The sequence below is a fragment of the Mirounga angustirostris genome, unplaced genomic scaffold, assembly GCF_029215605.1.
Source record: "Mirounga angustirostris isolate CCGP_5_RB_7025 unplaced genomic scaffold, mMirAng1.0.hap1 SCAF_9, whole genome shotgun sequence".
Classification (NCBI taxonomy): domain Eukaryota; kingdom Metazoa; phylum Chordata; class Mammalia; order Carnivora; family Phocidae; genus Mirounga; species Mirounga angustirostris.
This window is the reverse complement of record NW_026991717.1, coordinates 62,614,693-62,632,874: the sequence shown is the minus strand read 5'-3', so window position 1 is coordinate 62,632,874 and position 18,182 is coordinate 62,614,693. Positions and strand designations below refer to the sequence as shown.

General features: G+C 38.4%; 1 protein-coding gene across 2 annotated transcripts in view; it reads left to right on the top strand.

The window, feature by feature from the left end:
• KNL1 (kinetochore scaffold 1) overlaps positions 1 to 16,014 on the top strand; it is a 67,426-nt gene extending 51,412 nt beyond the window's left edge. For both annotated transcript variants that reach the window (XM_064570675.1, XM_064570674.1), the window contains 10 exons: positions 1,848 to 1,935; positions 6,064 to 6,141; positions 6,515 to 6,554; positions 7,448 to 7,549; positions 7,986 to 8,086; positions 11,691 to 11,759; positions 13,023 to 13,132; positions 13,315 to 13,433; positions 14,144 to 14,266; positions 15,040 to 16,014. In XM_064570675.1, coding sequence (XP_064426745.1) covers positions 1,848 to 1,935; positions 6,064 to 6,141; positions 6,515 to 6,554; positions 7,448 to 7,549; positions 7,986 to 8,086; positions 11,691 to 11,759; positions 13,023 to 13,132; positions 13,315 to 13,433; positions 14,144 to 14,266; positions 15,040 to 15,181 — 972 coding nt within the window. In that variant the 3' untranslated portion in view covers positions 15,182 to 16,014. The remainder of the gene's footprint in view (positions 1 to 1,847; positions 1,936 to 6,063; positions 6,142 to 6,514; positions 6,555 to 7,447; positions 7,550 to 7,985; positions 8,087 to 11,690; positions 11,760 to 13,022; positions 13,133 to 13,314; positions 13,434 to 14,143; positions 14,267 to 15,039) is intronic.
• Positions 16,015 to 18,182: the final 2,168 nt, after the last annotated feature.

Here is an 18,182-nt window from a genome sequence, read left to right as displayed (position 1 = left end):
GAAATATAATAGCTAGCATATTAAAGTCTAAAGTCAGAAATATATTTTTTTTTAAGTCTAAAAGGAACAAAACAGGGGCGCCTGGGTGGCTCAGTCCTTAAGCGTCTGCCTTCGGCTCAGGTCATGATCCCAGAGTCCTGGGATCGAGCCCCGCATCAGGCTCCCTGCTCCGCCGGAAGCCTGCTTCTCCCTCTCCCACCTCCCCTGCTTGTGTTCCCTCTCTCGCTATGTCTCTCTCTGTCAAATAAATAAATAAAATCTTTAAAAAAATAAAAGGAACAAAACATGCTCTAGTTCTGTTCAGTGTTTCCCATATTTATTTGACCATAGAACATTTTTTTAGGAACTCTTTTTTTGGGGGCGCCTGGGTGGCTCAGTTGGATAAACGTCTGCCTTCAGCTCAGGTGTCATGATCCCGAGGTTCTGAAACTGAGCTCCAGGCAGGCTCCCTGCTCAGCGGGGATTCTGCTTCTCCCTCTCCTTCTGCTTCCCTCTCTCTCAAATAAATAAATATTTTTTTAAAAAATTATTATTTTGGGGCGCCTGGGTGGCTCAGTTGGTTAAGCGACTGCCTTCGGCTCAGGTCATGATCCTGGAGTCCCAGGATCGAGTCCCGCATCGGGCTCCCTGCTCGGCAGGGAGTCTGCTTCTTCCTCTGACCCTCCCCCCTCTCATGTGCTCTCTCTCATTCTCTCTCTCAAATAAATAAATAAAATCTTTAAAAAAAAAAAATTATTATTTTGGGGGCGCATCTGGGTGGTTCAGTTGGTTCTTTCGCTCAGGTCCTGATCTCAGGGTCGTGAGATTAAGTCCCAAGTTGCACTCCACACTGGGTGTGGATTAAGATTCTCTCTCAGTCAGTCAGAGAGAGACAATTATCATATGATCTCATTCATATGTGGAATTTGAGAAATAAGGCAGAGGATCATACGGGAAGAGAGGAAAAATGAAACAAGAAGAAACCAGAGAGGGAGACAAACCATGAGAGACTCTTACTCTCAGGAAACAAACTGAGGGTTGCTGGAGTGGAGGTGGGGTGGGTGGGATGGAGTGGGTAGGTGATGGACATTGGGGAGGATATGTGCTATGGTGAGCACTGTGTATTGTGTAAAACTGATGAATCTCAAACCTGTACCTCTGAAACAAATAATACATTATATGTTAATAATTAAAAAAAAAAAAAGATATTCTCTCTCCCTCTCTCTTTGTCATTCCCCTGCCCCCTCTAAAAATTTTTAAAAATAAAAAATCCTTGGGCGCCTGGGTGGCTCAGTTGGTTAAGCAACTGCCTTCGGCTCAGGTCATGATCCTGGAGTCCCTGGATCAGGTCCCACATCGGGCTCCCTGCTTGGCAGGGAGTCTGCTTCTCCCTCTGACCCTCCCCCCTCTCATGTGTTCTCTCTCATTCTCTCTCTCTCAAATAAATAAATAAAATCTTTTTTAAAAAAATAAATAAAAAAAAATTTAAAATCCTTTTTGCGGGGAGCACCTGGCTGGCTCAGTCAGTGGATATGAGACTCTTGCTCTTGGAGTTGTAGGTTTGAGGCCCATATTGGGTGTAGAGATTACTTAAAATCTTTAAAAAAAAATTTTTTTTTTAAGTAACATGTATTAGCATCATATATGACATGGAAATACTGGAATAAAGGAAAGTACAAAAAATAAGTTTATATTAATCTGTTATGTATGCTTTTTAAAAACATTTCAAGTCCAGGCTTGAAGCTTTGACCTTCATTTTAAGATTTGCCTGTTCGTGATATAGCAGTATGTCAGCAAGTTTAACCACTTATAATGTTAAAATATTTTGCTTAGAAGTGTAACTTGACAATATAATATTGTATGTTTAGAATGAGAGGGAGAAACTTCAGATAAGGATAGATGAGATGGACAACATACTTAAGAAGATTGAGAACTGTCTCACTGAGGTTGAAATAGGTAATGTATTTTGAATACTTTTCCAAAAGAAAACTTAATTTTATCTAAATACTTCCCTACAGTACAGATTGCTGGTGTCACTTATGTTGAAGCCTTGTATTAGCAACTTGAGACATTAAATTAGAGCAAAATAAAACTCCTTTCCTGTGGTCATCCGTAACACAATCAACAAGAGATGCTCAAGATAATAAATCTCTTTAGAAAGCTCTTCATAATCTAAACCATAGTCTTATTTTTTTAAATAGATGAACTTATTGTCTTCTTTGAAAATTATCTCTCCTTTCAGTTTGATCTCTCATGATCCCGCATTGTTACTATTCTTGTCCTGAAATTGCTTTCTCAAAGATCACAAAATTCCACATAATCATCAAACTTGGAAGCTCTTGGTTCTTAACCATCTTGACCTCTCAGCATTTGACACTGCTGATTCTTTTCTTTCTGAACCTTTCATTTCCCTGAACCTCTGTGATACTGCACTACCCCCAACTGTTTGCTTTTTTCCTGAGTACTCCCTTTAGTCCTTCTGTTGGTCTCTCTCTAACCTCATGTGTAGGCATTTAGATTTTATCATCTACTCATTTCTATATTCTCTCCCTTTCATCTGCTTTCACATTTGTGTTTGTATCAGTGATTCCCAAATTCAGTTAAATTCATCATTTGTTGAACACCTACTGCATAGCTGATACTGTGCTTAGCATCAGAAAAAAAGATATAAACACAGATTTTGACCTTGAGTAGCTTATAATTATTCTGAGTAAAAGCATCTTTAGCCTGTCTCTTGAGTTCCAAACTTAACATTTCTAGCTTCCTGCTGAACCTCTATGCAAAAATGTCTTTAAGCACCGTAAACTCTGTGTGAATAAAACGAAATTTATTGTCTTCTCCCATTTCCAAAATAAAGCCTGAAAACTTGCTCTCCCTGTGATGTTTCTTATCTCTATTAAAGACATCACTATTGTTATAAACTGTAAAAAGCTAAAACTTTCTTTGTCTTTGAGTTTCTCTTATCAAGTCCTGTCATACCTACTTCTTCAGCATCTCTTGTATTCTTTCCCATTTCCATTAAGGCTATCATTAATTCTGACGTGCTATTTCAAGTTTTCTAACTAATCTATCTACACTCTTACCTTCATTCTGTCTCCTTCCAGTCCAAGCTGCACATTGCTGCCAGATTAAATAATTATGAAGAACAGTTTTCATTATGTTACTTTTTTGAAAAACTTGTCTTTCCATTTATAACAAAATAAAGTCCAAACACCAGAGCTTGATATTTAACATTCTCTACAATCATTTTTTTCTCCAGTCCTTTTTAGATCTTCCTTTCTTATGTGATTTATTTTTTTTATTATGCATCCCAAATTCCAACCAAATCTTGTTATCTCTATGCAGTAGTGCCACTTTGTCTTTGCTAGTGCATTCTCCTGTTTTCTACCAAAGGAGGTAGTCATCAACTCCCTTGAGCTCCTATAGCTATTTTGTTAGTCTTTCTTATAGTAGCTATACATCTACTTGTAATTATAGTTACTTTTGCATAGTTTATCTCCCTAACTAAATTGTAAGCTCCATGGAAGCAAGGATCAGCTTTTATTTTTCTCCATATCCCTCAGAGTTCTTAGCACTATGCTTTGTATTGAGTAAGTACCTAGGACATGTTTACTGCATTGCCTTGATAATGAGTATATGAATTCCATAATCTTAGACTGCCCTACCCCTTTGTTCATTACCTTTTTCTCTACTTCACACACAAAAAAATAGAAGTTATTAGGCCACAATTTCTGAACTTCCTATTGCCAAACAAATCAAACTTTTATATATCTATATCCATTCTTTCATCCATCCTTCTTTTCCGTAAGACCAATCTTTCCACCTAAACTTTGAGTTCCATCCTCTCTTATCGTCTCAGGAATTTCTTATCACTGATTTTTCCTTATCTCTTATATATTCAACCTCCCCGCCTCCTCTCTGAAGGATATATTCACCTCTCTCTTATCTTTAAGAATACCAAAACCACACTTCCCTCTCTAGGACCCACTAACAAATAGCTCTCTATTTCTTTCTCATTCCTTCATTATTCCTTGTGCAAATATGCTGAGTACCTACAATAGGCCATGTACAATGCTTAGTGCGAAGAATACTATGGTGATAAAAAGCAAAAACTTAGGGGCACCTGAGTGATGCAGTTGGTTAAGCGTCCGACTCTTGGTTTAGGGTCAGGTTGTGATCTCAGGGTTGTGAGAGCAAGCCCCACCCACATTGGGCTCCAGCTCAGTGTGTAGTCTGCTTAGGTTTCTCTCTCCCTCTCCCCAGCTCTCCTGCTTATGTGCATGCTCACTCACGTGCACATGCTCTCTAATAAAAAAATGAATCTTCAAAAAAAAAACACCAAAAACTTTCATGGCCTTGTGGAGCGTCTCATCTAGAAAAGAACATAAGAATTAAACACATAGGGGGGCACCTGGGTGGCTCAGCCGGTTGAGCGGCTGCCTTCGGCTCAGGTCATGATCCCAGCATCCTAGGATCGAGTCCCACATCGGGCTCCTTGCTCAGCGGGGAGCCTGCTTCTCTCTATCCCTCTACTGCCCCCTCTGCTTGTGCTCTCTCTCTCTCTCTGTCAAAAAAAAAAAAAAAAAAAGAATTAAACACATAGGGGGCACCTGGGTGGCTCAGTTGGTTAAGTATCTGCCTTCAGCTCAAGTCATGATCCCAGGGTCCTGGGATGGAGCCCCGCCGCAGGCTCCCTGCTTAGCAGGAGGTCTGCTTCTCCCCGCACCTCTGTCCCTCCCCTTCACTAATGCTTTCTCTCTCTCTCTCAAGTAAATCTTTAGAAAAAAGAATTAAATAGTTTTACGGTAAGTGGTTACATGATAAGTGGTTCCAAAAGAGGTTACATGGTGCTGTAGTCCTGAAATAGAAATCTAACCTAGTCACGTCGGGAGGGGCTTCCCTCTGAGGAGGTGGCATTTAAGCTAAGATCTGAAGAATGAGGAAGAGTTAAAGTGAGGAGGGGAGAGTAGACTATTTAATATGAATACACATGCAGAAGCTCTTATGGGAAAGAATATGCCAAGTACAAGGGTCTGAAATAAGGCCAATGTGGCTAGACTAGAGAGAGCATAAGAGAGAACATGATCTGAGATAAAGCTGGAGATGTCAGCTTTAGAGGCCTGGCCAAGGAGGGCCTCTTAAGGAGTTTTGACTTAATAATTTTATATAAAGAATTAAAGAGAAAATACAAAATATTGTTAAGAATTAAAAAGAACAGGGATGCCTGGGTGGCTCAGTCAGTTAAGCATCTGCCTTCAGCTCAGGTCATGATTCCAGGGTCCTGGGATCGAGTCCCACATCGGGCTCCTTGCTCAGCGGGGAGCCTGTTTCTCCCTTTACCTGCTGCTCCCCAGTCCTTGTGCTCTCTCTTGCTCTCTCTGACAAATAAATAAATAAAATCTTAAAAAAAAAAAAAAGGAGAAGAAGAATTAAAAAGAATAGGAGATCCTGGGTGGTTCAGTCAGTTAAGCAGCTGCCTTCAGCTCCGGTCATGACCCCAGGGTCCTGGGATCAAGCCCCACATCAGGCTCCCTGCTTAGCAAGGAGTCTGCTTCTCCCTCTCCCTCTGCTGCTCCCCTGCTTGTGCTCTCTCTTCTCTCTCTCTGTCAAATAAATAAATAAAATCTTTTTAAAAAATTATGTTTTTGAGGAAAAAATCTAAACTTGTTTTGGATGTGGGAAAGAAAGGGATTTTAAGGATGAGGTTTTAAGATTTCAAAAACAAAATTTTAAAATGTGCATGCATGCATTTGTATATGTGTATCTGTTCCTGTGTCTTGTCCATGGGATTGCCTCCCAATAACTTTGATGTATGCAAATTATATATAAACAATTTCTACCTCAAGTGGCCCCTGAGAAGTTGCTGTTGGAGATCATTGCCATATGGCTCAAAGTGCACTTGTCTGCCACTAGAAGCAAGTCTTTGTATGAAATTATAATTATAGCTCAGTGCTTTATTGGTGAGGAAAATGGGGAATAATGAGTGTTTGTGAAATATTGTTAACACTTCATTTTGGGACCATCTTTTTTTCTCATCTCTGGTTATTTTTTACTGAGTTATCCTAATGCACATTGCCTCCTTAGAAACTAAGAATTTGGAGGATGAAGAGAAAGACAGTCCTATGGAAGAATGGGATTCTGAAATGAGAGCTGCAGAGAAAGGTAACTGAAGGGGTGCCTAGGTGGCTTAGTTGTTTGAGCATCTGACTCTTGATTTTGGCTCAAGTCTTGATCTGTGTCGTAAGATTGAGCCCTGCATCAGGCTCTGCTCAGTGTGAAGTCTCCTTGTCCGTCTCCCTCTGCTCCTTCTCTCTGTCTCTCTTTCTCTCTCTCGCTCTCTCAAATAAATAAATAAACAAAATATTTTAAAAAGAAAAAAAAGGTAACAATTAATTAAGGAGATAAATGGGGGAAAAAATCTATTCTTTATTTAGGTGAGATTAAGTGATACAGAATTTTCAATAGAACAAATGATTTTTGTGGCAACATTTTAATGTGTCTGTTTGATAAATTTGTTTTGTTTTTCTTTCCAAAGAACTGGAACAGCTGAAAACTGAAGAAGAAAAGCTCCAAAGGTCAGCCTTCATTTGGAGTGTTAGAAAATAGGCTAACTTTACAGGCCTAAATGACTTCCTACCTCCAAAAACTGAGGAGATTAGGCACATGAGTATTGACTTAAGACTCACTCAGGGCTTCTGCTCCACCTTGAACTTGACCCATCTTAGTTGACAACATTTTCTAAGCACTTACTGTTTACAGGGTGTTAATCCAAGGTAGTATTTCTTGAGCTTGAATAATATCAGTATCCTTTTGAAGAAAATAAACCTAGCATTAAGCTGTTTTTGTATTGTACTTTCATATTATACTTAAGTATAAAATGAAGTATATTTTTCTTATTGTCATGGGTCTTATTAACTATAAGACTAAAATGAATCAAATATAAATAATGACAAACCAATAAAATTCCAACTGACAACATTAATTTGACAGGTGATAATGTTTGGCTAAAATTAAATTGATGCTAGCAAAATGACTAACAAGGCATAAGTTCTATTTAGCTCTAATAAACTAAACAAAACCAAACGTAGGCATCAAAATTATGGCATGTCTCAGTTTTAAGGTGGGCATTCTTATGATCTACATTATGTTTATATTTTATCATGAAAACAAAATATAAATTTTAATAATAATCTTAAAGAATATGCAAACCTTCAAGGATACCTTCATGGATCCTAATTTTGAGAACCATTTATTTAAGCCTTTCCTAATTAGATCCATATTTCTAGATTAATGCTTATTGAAAGGGAAGAAAGAAAGAAAGAAACCTAAAAAAACAAAAATGGATGCCATTCACTTCATTGGGGAGATATCTAGCATGTGACTTCTTGTCGTAAACCTTTATTTTAATGGAGTCCAAATTCTCTGACAGCAGCCTTATCTTGCTATGAATACCTACTTTGATTTGCAGAAATCTTTTAGAACTGGAAGTACAGAAAGAACAGACCCTTGCTCAAATAGACTTTGTACAAAAACAAACAGATAAAACTGAAGAGCTACTGGATCAGTTGAGGTAAGGAAAAGTAGGTGTCATTAGTTTGTGTTTTATCCTCTGCCTTTGTGGTCGTCTAAACCTCTTACAGCAGTTGACATGTGTTTGTAATGTGTATCGCTGTTTTAAGCTATAGTACAATACATTCTCAAAAAGAGTCAGTGTACCCAGCATCAAGCTGAAGGTATATGAGGTAGGAACGCTATATGTTAAAATATTTAACACCTTATATTGCCTAAACTTGGCTTTCTCTGATACACAATTCAAAATTGAGTCAATTCTTTTTTTTTAAAGCATGTTTGTACATTCACAGTATTTGAATCAAAATATTGATTGTCCCCCAAACCAGTAGAAAAACTTCAGCAGCTGTTGCTGATACTGTTTGCATGGTATCAGAAGTTAACTCTCTTCTTTTACCTCAGAAAAAAATTCTTTGTCTCTCTTTCATTCTCTCCAGCTTGTCTGAGTGGGAAGTCATTGAGTGGAGTGATGATCAAGCTGTGTTCACCTTTCTTTATGACACAATAGAACTTACCATCACCTTTGGAGAGACAGTAGGTGAGTAGCAAAAGTAAGATAATTCCTCTGCAGGAAAATGTATGGCTAAACTCACTAGAGAGTCCATTCTTTATTTTAATACAATAATAACTATTGACAGGGGCACCTGGGTGGCTCAGTCGTTAAGCGTCTGCCTTCGGCTCGGGTCATGATCCCAGGGTCCTGGGATCAAGCCCCGCATCGGGCTCCCTGCTCCGCGGGAAGCCTGCTTCTCCCTCTCCCACTCCCCCTGCTTGTGTTCCCTCTCTTGCTGTGTCTCTCTGTCAAATAAATAAAATCTTCAAAAATAAATAAAAATAAAAAAATAAAAATTCAACTAGTGAAATTTGACCTTTGTTGAATTACATTAGATGATAGAAATTTTATGTATCCAAATAATGGATCAACATGCTATTTGCATCTATTTATTCTGAGTTCCTTTTCTCCATCTGTGTTTTGTGATAGAGGATTTACTCTAATGGCTGATGACTCTTAACTTTTTTTTGTACTTAAGTTAACCTGAAAAAATTGGAAGTTCTGTGTATATTGGTAGGCTTATCAAAGTAGGTAGAATCACTATATGGTGGCTGGACAGAGTTCTAGCTGTTTTGTTGAGAGTCTCCTGTCAGTGTCTTTAGGTCTTTTCTCTGAAACAGTTTCAACATGGCCAAACAAACTTCACAGTCTCCCAGCCTCCACAGAGGATTCTCCTTAAAAGTTCCTTTTTTCGGGCACCTGGGTGGCTCAGTTGGTTAAGCGACTGCCTTCGGCTCAGGTCATGATCCTGGAGTCCCTGGATCGAGTCCCGCATCGGGCTCCCTGCTCGGCAGGGAGTCTGCTTCTCCCTCTCCCACTCCCCGTTTGTGTTCCCTCTCTCGCTGTGTCTTTCTCTGTCAAATAAATAAATAAAATCTTAAAAAAAAAAAAAAGTTCCTTTTTTCAAAGAATACCATCGAGGCGCTTGAGTGGCTCAGTCGGTTGAGTGTCTGACTCTTGGTTTCGGCTCACGTCATGATCCTGGGATCGGGCTCTGTGCTCAACAAAGAGTCTGTTTGTCCCTCTCCCTCTGCTCCTTTCCCTGCTCATGCTCTCTCTCTCCCAAATAAATAGGTGTATAAAATCTTTAAAAAATAGTAATAATACCATCAACTTCAGTCCAGGTCCAAAATTAAAACTTAGGAATTAGAGGTGTCTGGGTGACTCAGTCAGTAGAACATGCAACTCTTGATCTCAGGGTCATGAGTTCAAGCCCAACATTGAACGTGGAGTGTACTTAAAAATAAATAAATAGGGGCGCCTGGGTGGCTCAGTCATTAAGCATCTGCCTTCGGCTCAGGTCATGATCCCAGGGTCCTGGGATCAAGCCCCACATCGGGCTCCCTGCTCCGCAGGAAGCCTGCTTCTCCCTCTCCCACTCCCCCTGCTTGTGTTCCCTCTCTTGCTGTGTCTCTCTCTGTCAGATAAATAAATAAAATCTTTAAAAATAAATAAATAAACAAACAAACAAAAAATAGAACTTAGGAATCACTCTATACCTCTTCATCCCTTATCAGGCATACCTAATCATCAATAAGACTTAGGGATTTTAATTTCTTAATACTGATCCACATTTCTTTGTTTCCTGTCAATAGTCATCTCTAACCAAATGGCTACAATAACATTCCAGCTGGCCTTTCTGAATCCTCTCCTTTTCCTCTCCAATTCATCTTCCTTCCTGTAGCTATGGTGATTGTTGGAAATCGAATCATGCACCTAATATTCTTAGACTAATGATCAAAATATTTGTTATGGCCTATAATGTCTTGCATGAATTGAATTTTTCCTCCTTTTCCTGCCACATCTTAAACTATTCTCTGCACTTTGGCACATGGATTTCTTTCATTTCCTTTTTTTTTTTTTTTTTTCTTAAGTAGGCTCTACACCCAACATGAGGCCTGAACTCATGACCCTGAGATTAAGAGTTGCATGCTTTCCCAACTGAGCTAGCCAGGTGCTCCTCTTTCATTTCCTTAAAAGGTCCTGGTCTTTTCATGCTCAATCATGTTCCATCCAACTCAGGACCTTCATAATGATGTTTTTTATACCTGGAAGCCCTTTCTTTCCCTTTGTCCATTTGGACTTTTATAACAAAAATGCCATCAACTGGGTAGTTATTGAACAACTGAAATTTTTTCTTATATTTCCGGAAGCTGGAAGTCCAAGATCAGGGTGCCAGCATGGTCAGGTGAGAGCCCTCTTCCAGGTTGCAGACTTCTCATTGTATTCTTACATGCTGAAAGACCAAGCTAACTGTTTAGGTTCTCTATTATAGGAGCATTAATCTCATTCATGAGGGTTCCACCTTCCTGACCTAATAAATGCTTTCCAAAGGTCCATCTCCTAATACCATCACAGGGGGCATTAGGATTTCAGTATATAAATTTGATGGGGGACGCAAACATTCAGACCATAGTACTCCCTTTTCACTAAATGAACTTCTGTTAATAATCCTTAAGAGCTTAACTCAGTTATCACTTTTGCAGGAAAGTTTTCCCTGACTCTCCTTTTATCCACTTCCTCTACTATTTGCCCTCCTATTATATATGTTCTCATTGCTTCCTGCAGTTTTCCTTAATAGTGCTTATCATTGATTGTAGTTTTTGGTGTTTATTAGTGTAATTATCTGTGCATCCCCTGAGTTATAAGCTTTTTGAGACTATAAATTGATTGTGTCTGTCTGTCTCACTAATACATAGAGAATATTCAACAAAGTAAAAAGAATCGAATTTGAGAGACAGGAGATAACTCTAGAATTTGGAAGAGGAAGCAGCTCTCCTGGCTACTCATTACTGTAATGCTAAAAGCATAAATCATTTTCACTGTATTTGTAAAAAGATAGTAGGTATGAAGAGATGATAGTCATTTTTTTGTATGGTGTCTGAAAATAGTATCTTTGCACAAAAGTTAGGAGTCAAGGAGGAGGCCTTGATAAATTTACAATAAATGTACTACACCTTAAATTTCCTTCAGAGACTTGCCAATAAATGTAGTTCAGCAGTTTCAGGGGGAGCGTTTGGCATACACAAAGAATAATATGATTCAAGGATACACCTTTAGGGGCGCTTGGGTGGCTCAATCGGTTAGGCATCTGCCTTTGGCTCAGGTTGAGGTCTTGGGGTCCTGGGATTGAGCCCCACATCGGGCTCCCTGCTGAGCAGGGATCCTGCTTCTCCTTCTCCCTCTGCCCCTCCTCCCACTCATACACGCATGCTCTCTCATTCTAAAATAAATAAAATCTTAAAAAAAAAAAGATACATCTTTCACTGCTTATATAAAAAAAACCCTGCTACCCAGAAAAAGTAGGATTCTAAAGTACTGAGTTGTATGTAGTTTAAAATCAGATAATAAAAAGAAATAATGGGGTGCCGGAAGTGGCTCAGTCAAGTTAAGCATCCCACTCGATTTCAGCTCAGGTCATGAAATTGAGCCCTGTGTGGGCTCAGCATGGCATCTACTTGTCCCTCTCCCTCCGCGCCCCTCCCCCCCACCCCCCCACTGCCTGCTTGCACAGGTACACACTCTCTCTCAAATAAATAAATAAAATTTTTTTTTTAAAAAAGTACTACTCTTATTCTGGTTCTTCTAGTTGGTCTCCTTTTCCTGGACAAGGCTTATAGGAAGATTGTTGACCTGAATTTTCAATCTCTGTTAGATGGTAAGTCCAAACACTTATCCATTAAAAATTTGTTGAATATTTACAAGTGTAATTTGCTCCTTGAGAACTCTTTCATATATGAAGTTAAATATAAACAATAATAATAATAATTTGTCCTTAGAAATGTGTATTAGACATATAATTGCTTGGGTAATGTTCTAAATATTGGGTAGGGTTTAAAAGAAATTATATTTGGGGCACCTGGGTGGCTCAGATGTTTGAGCGTCTGCCTTCGGTTCAGGTCATGATCTCAAGGTCCTGGGATCAAGCCCCGCATCGGACTCCCTGCTTGGCAGGGAACCTGCTTCTCCCTTTCCCTCTACTGTTCCCCCTGCTTGTGCTCTCTCGCTCTCTCTGTCAAATAAATGAAATCTTTAAAAAAAAAAAATTATATTTTTAATTATTACTAGATTGTAAGCAATGATTAATAATAGCTATTTCCGGGGCGCCTGGGTGGCTCAGTCGGTTGAGCGACTGCCTTCGGCTCAGGTCATGATTCCAGGGTCCTGGGATCGAGTCCCACATCGGGCTCCCTGCTCTGCGGGGAGCCTGCTTCTCCCTCTCCCACTCCCCCTGCTTGTGTTCCCTCTCTCGCTGTGTCTCTCTCTGTCAAATAAATAAATAAAATCTTAAAAAATAATAATAATAATAATAAAAGCTATTTCTGTAATTCAAAAATTACCAGTCTGAGTACTTATACTATATCAGGCATTGGTATTATTTATATCAACACTTTGAGGTAAGTATTCCTTGTTTTACAAATTAGGGAACTGTAGCTCAAAAGAAGTAAGTGTGCTTAGGATCCCTCAGGTTGTAAGGAAAGGCAGTATTTAAACTTGTTTAGGTTATATTTAAACCCATGCTTTTAACCAAGTTCTGTTCCGTATATGATAAAGTCTTGAGTTTTTATAAGATGTCTATGTTTGGGGCACCTGGGTGGCTCAGTCAGTTAAGCATCTGCCTTTGGCTCAGGTCATGATCTCAGGGTCCTGGGATCGAGCTCTGCGTTGGGCTCCCTGATCAGCCGGGAGTCTGCTTCTCCCTCTCCCTCTGCCTCTGCCCCCGACTCATTCTCTCTCAAAGAAATAAAATCTTTAAAAAAAAAAAGAATGTCTATGTTAACTGTATATATGTTGATTTATGTGCTTGAAAATAAAATGGAGAAGATACTTCGACACTTAGTAGTTTGAAGGTATTTCTAGCTTATGTATATATTTGAAAATAAGTAATACCGTGTTTTGATTTTTTTTTTCCCTTCCTCAGAGGATAAAGCTCCTCCTTCCTCCCTTTTAGTTCATAAGCTTATTTTTCAGTACATTGAGGAACAGGAATCCTGGAAGAAGAAATGTACAACACAGCATCAAGTACCCGAGGTAAATCTGATTGAAGTATTTTGTAGGAAAATTATATGTCCCAAAAAGCAGAACTGAAATGTCATATATTTAATCCTGAAACTATAAATATATTAAATTGCTTAACTTCAAGGGATTCTTTATAAAAAAGCCACTAAAAACGTAAATGTTTTCATAATTTTTTTTCCCTCAATTTTTCCTAGATGCTTCAAGAAATCTCAATGGTAGTGAGCCATTGTAGACTCCTTGGAGAGGAAATTGAGTTTTTAAAGAGATGGGGACCAAATTATAACCTAATGAACATAGATGTGATGAATACTGAGTAAGTACTTTATTTCCCCAGGGCTGCCATAACAAAGTACCACAAACTCAGTGGCTTAAAACAACAACAATTTATTGTTTCACAGTTCTGGAGGCTAGAAGTCTGAGATCGAGATGTTAGCAGGGTTGGTTCTTTCCAAGGGGCTGTGAAGGGGAATCTGTTCCATGCCTATCTCCTAACTTCTAGTGATTTGCTGGCAGTCATTAGCATACCTTGGCTTATAAATATATAATCCTAGTATCTGCTTTCATCTTCACATGATGTGCTTCCTGTGTGCATGTTTGTGTCCACATGTACCCTTTTTATAAGGACACCAATCATTTTGGGTTAGGGGACCATCCCACTCCAGCAGGACCTCATCTTAATTAATTAAATCTGCAGTTACCTTATTTCCAAAATAAGGTCACATTCTGAGTTGCTGGAGACGAAGGCTTCAACATATGGATGGCAGGAGGGGACATAGTTCAACCCATAACAGTAAATAGTCAAAAATTTACTAAAATGATTTATTTTAATGAGTTTTATGACTAACAATGAAAATGATACTACTAATAATAATGCTTTGTTCCAGATTTTTTACCCATTGTCCATTTGATAAGGACAAGTAAATAATGTACTACCTAAGTTTCCATATGAGTATAAAAGGAAAATGTATTTGTTTCATTCTGTTTTTGTTTTGTATTTTTAATTGGAGATCTTGTCTTTTATAGATTGAGGCTTTTATTCTCCAGCTCTACAGCATTTGCAAAATTTGAGATAACTTTGCCTCTCTCAGTCCATTTTCCAACTGTCCCATTACCTTTCTCCATTCAAAATCACCTTGGAAACATTGGGTAAGTAAAGAGCCACCAGGATAGGGCTCCTAACTACCTTTTTACCTATGTTATATCATTTGAAAGATCTCTCAAAGTGGTCAGAAATAATGCATATACCATTATTGGATATACCAGTAATGGATAATCCCCCATAGTGAGTGCCAAATGTCACTTCTCTCTGACTTCATTTTGAAAAATTTGTTCTTTTAAAGTCAGTGACCTTCATTTTTAGCTCCAGGGGATGCTGGAGACCATTGGTCTATTTTATACTTGCTGTACTTTTTGAATACTCTTACCTAAAGCAGGAACCAAGAAGGAAAAAAATGGGTATCAGCTTAGCCCAGATCATATATAAACAACTTTTATGGCCTTAAAAACAGAATAAGCGCTTAATCATTTAATAATCACTTAAAAAGCTGTGTAGCCATAATGCTTTTGTCAATTAGTCTTTGTAATCAGATATAACAATATTTCATTCCTACCATATATTTTGTGACTTTTTAGACACACTGCTGACAGTTTGTAAGGTGGCAGAGTTTAGAATGCACCCACCTCAAATCCATCAGCAAACACCAACAATTCAGATTTTTAGCTAAGTCAAGATACCTCACAGTTCATAGAGAATTGCTCTTTGGCCTCGTTTTGGAATCTCAATTCCAATTGGGCAGGCTATTTCTAGAAATGCCTACTTGAGCTTCCTAAGAGACTCAGAGACCATCCCCAAAAACATGAATTCCAATGAAATGGAGGTAAGTGTCCAGAAAAATTAATGAACCTTTTGTTCTTTCCAGCCACGATGAAATCACTGCAATTCTATCTAAAGTACCACTGGAGGACAACTACCTAAAGAATGTAGTCAAGCAAATTTACCAAGATCTGCTTCAGGACTGCCATTTCTATAGCTGTAACAACCAAGCACAGTGCACTTCCTAATGATACTATGTCAGAGTATCCATTGCTATTTAATCTTTGTCTTTAGGTCATAGAATGAAGCCTAATAAAATTCCTTCTGATGATGTTATAGTTCATTTGTATGGTTAGTTTTTTAATTTCTGCAGTCGGGAACAATGGACAGCCTCAAATACCATATTATCAACCTGCTCCTCTTTTTACAAAAGGTTTAAATAGTAGAACACTTAGGGGGAAATTTCTTCTAATTAAAGTTGTGCTCTCTGCTATAGGGCAAGCCCTGAGAAGTAACATTAAGTATAAAAGGAGCTGTCACCTCTGACAAAAACATTAGCCATTTCCTCATATATAGAACTATGATTTTCAAGTTGCCTGGCTTCTGCCGAGCAGGTATTTCTGGAATAGAGATCTATCTTTCTACAAACTTTTCATCCTTCTTTTTCTCCATTGCAGAAATGTTAAGAAAAAAACAGTAGCATTCAGCTATTCAAATGGTTGTCATCTTTTCTTGAGGGCCTTGCCTTCTTTTATTATATAATGTCTATTAATGTTTTCTTAAGTATAATTTTATAGAGAAAGTTAATTCCTTTTGGCCCAGTACATATATGTAAATATATTAATTTTCTTGTATGTTTGTGATGTGTAGGGAGATATATATAGAAATACATAGAGCTGTATAGAGAGATACTCTTCTGTCTGGACCGTTTCCATCTTTCTGAAGGATGCTTTGCAGCAAGACTCTCAGTCTCTTTCTATTAAATAATTGTACTTCAAACAATGTATCACATTCAAAACCACCAATTTTGTCAAGTTCTGGCAGTAGTGATGGATTTAATGTGAGTACTGGTGTTTGAAGCCACACCCTTCTCATACAAAAAAATAAGCATATCCACTGATGCTGAATGATCGGTATTATCTGTGAGATAGGTAAATATGAGAAAACTTTACCCAAACTTTAGTCAAATCCTAATCATGGTAATTTTTGTTTCTTTTATATTTAATTCTAAACTAAAGTATATTGCATTTTTAAACTAATTCACCTAAAATTTTGCTTTATACTTTAGGATCTGGTTCAAGTCCTATGGGTCCCATGAATATTATCTTCACTCTTGAATTGGCTTTTACTTCTGAGCTATTGGTGAAAAAGATGACATGGTCTTTTAAGCTTTGAAAGTCAACATAAAATTCATTTTTCATAAAAATCAAGACGTAAACGTTCTTTATTTGTGTGAACTCCTTGAAAAACTTTTAAAGTCACCAATATGGTCTGTTTTCCATGAAACTTAAATTAGTTTTCTTACTGGAGTTATTTCTTTTCTGTAAACCTGAAAAGTAGAGGTTTTGTTTTATGCATTTTGGTAACCTGGAATGGACCAACTCCAAGAATGATTTGGCTTGTAATTATGATCTCTGCTTCCTGGGTCTGGATACATAATTGTAATATTTAATTATTTGCATTTGTATTTGTTCAAAGGATTGGCTATTTTTATAAAATTTTTTGCAAGTTGTTCCTTCACTGATTAGAAGCAGGTTGGTTTTTGCACTATTAAAATAAGTTTGTTATATGAAATCTTTTTAAGCAGTGTCTCTTTATGAAGTGAAGAGGGTTTTTTGGGTTGGTTGGTTGGTTGGTTGGTTGGTTGGTTTTACCATGTGTTCAATAGACCTTTGAAGATATACCAAAGGAAGCTCATTCCAGAAACACCCACTTATTTGAAAACTGAGATAAGATTGAAATATGTCAGGACCTGAGTATAAGAACTATATACAGGGGCGCCTGGGTGGCTCAGATGGTTGGGCGTCTGCCTTCGGCTCAGGTCGTGGTCCCGGGGTCCTGGGATCGGGTCCCGCATCAGGCTCCCTGCTAGGCGGGGAGCCTGCTTCTCCCTCTGCCTCTCTCTCTCTCTCTCTGACTCTCATGAATAAATAAATAAAACATTAAAAAAAAAAAAGAACTATATACAAACCATAGTTATCCCTATGTCTATGTCTCTGAAAGACAATAAAAGAAAACTATTTGAAGTTCCTCAGGAAACTATCATTTCTATGAGCTAATGGAGTGGTTCTCAAAGTTTAGTCCCTAGACTAGTGGTGTCAGCTTCACCCCAAACCTGCTGAATCAGAAACACTAGGGGTAGGGACCAGTATTCTGTGTTGTGTTTATTTTTTTTAACTTCCTTTTCTTATTTATTTTTTATTTTATTTTATTTTATTTTTTTAAGATTTTTATTTATTTATTTGACAGAGAGAGACACAGCAAGAGAGGGAACACAAGCAGGGGGAGAGGGAGAGGGAGAAGCAGACTTCCCGCTGAGCAGGGAGCCTGATGCGGGGCTCGATCCCAGGACCCTGGGATCATGACCTGAGCTGAAGGCAGACGCTTAACGACTGAGCCACCCAGGTGCCCCTTAACTTCCTTTTTTTAAAAACAGCGTCACTGAAATGTAATTTACATCATATAACTCACCTTTTAAAGTGCACAATTGGGATGCCTGGGTGGTTCACTTGGTTAAGCGTCTGCCTTTGGCCCAGGTCATGATCCCAGGGTCCTGGGATCGAGCCCCGAGTCGGGCTCCTTGCTCACTGGGGAGCCCGCTTCTCCCTCTCCCTCTGCCTGCTGCTCCCCCTCCTTGTGCTCTCTCTGTGCCAAATAAATAAACAAAATCTTTAAGAAAATAAAATTTAAAAAAAAAAGTGGTATATATATACAAAGGAATACTACTCAGCCATCAAAAAAAAGAAATCTTGCCATTTGCAACAGACATGGATGGAACTAGGGGGTATTATGCTAAGCAAAATAAGTCAATCAGAGAAAGACAATTATATGTTCTCACTAATGTGGAATTTAAGAAACAAAACAGGATCATAGGGGAAGAGAGGAAAAAATAAAACGAAATCAGAGAGGGAAACAAACCATGAGACTCTTAATCATAGGAAACAAACAGGGTTGTTGAGGGGGAGGGGGTAACTGGGTGATGGACATTAAGGAGGGCACATGATGTAATGAGAACTGGGTATTATATAA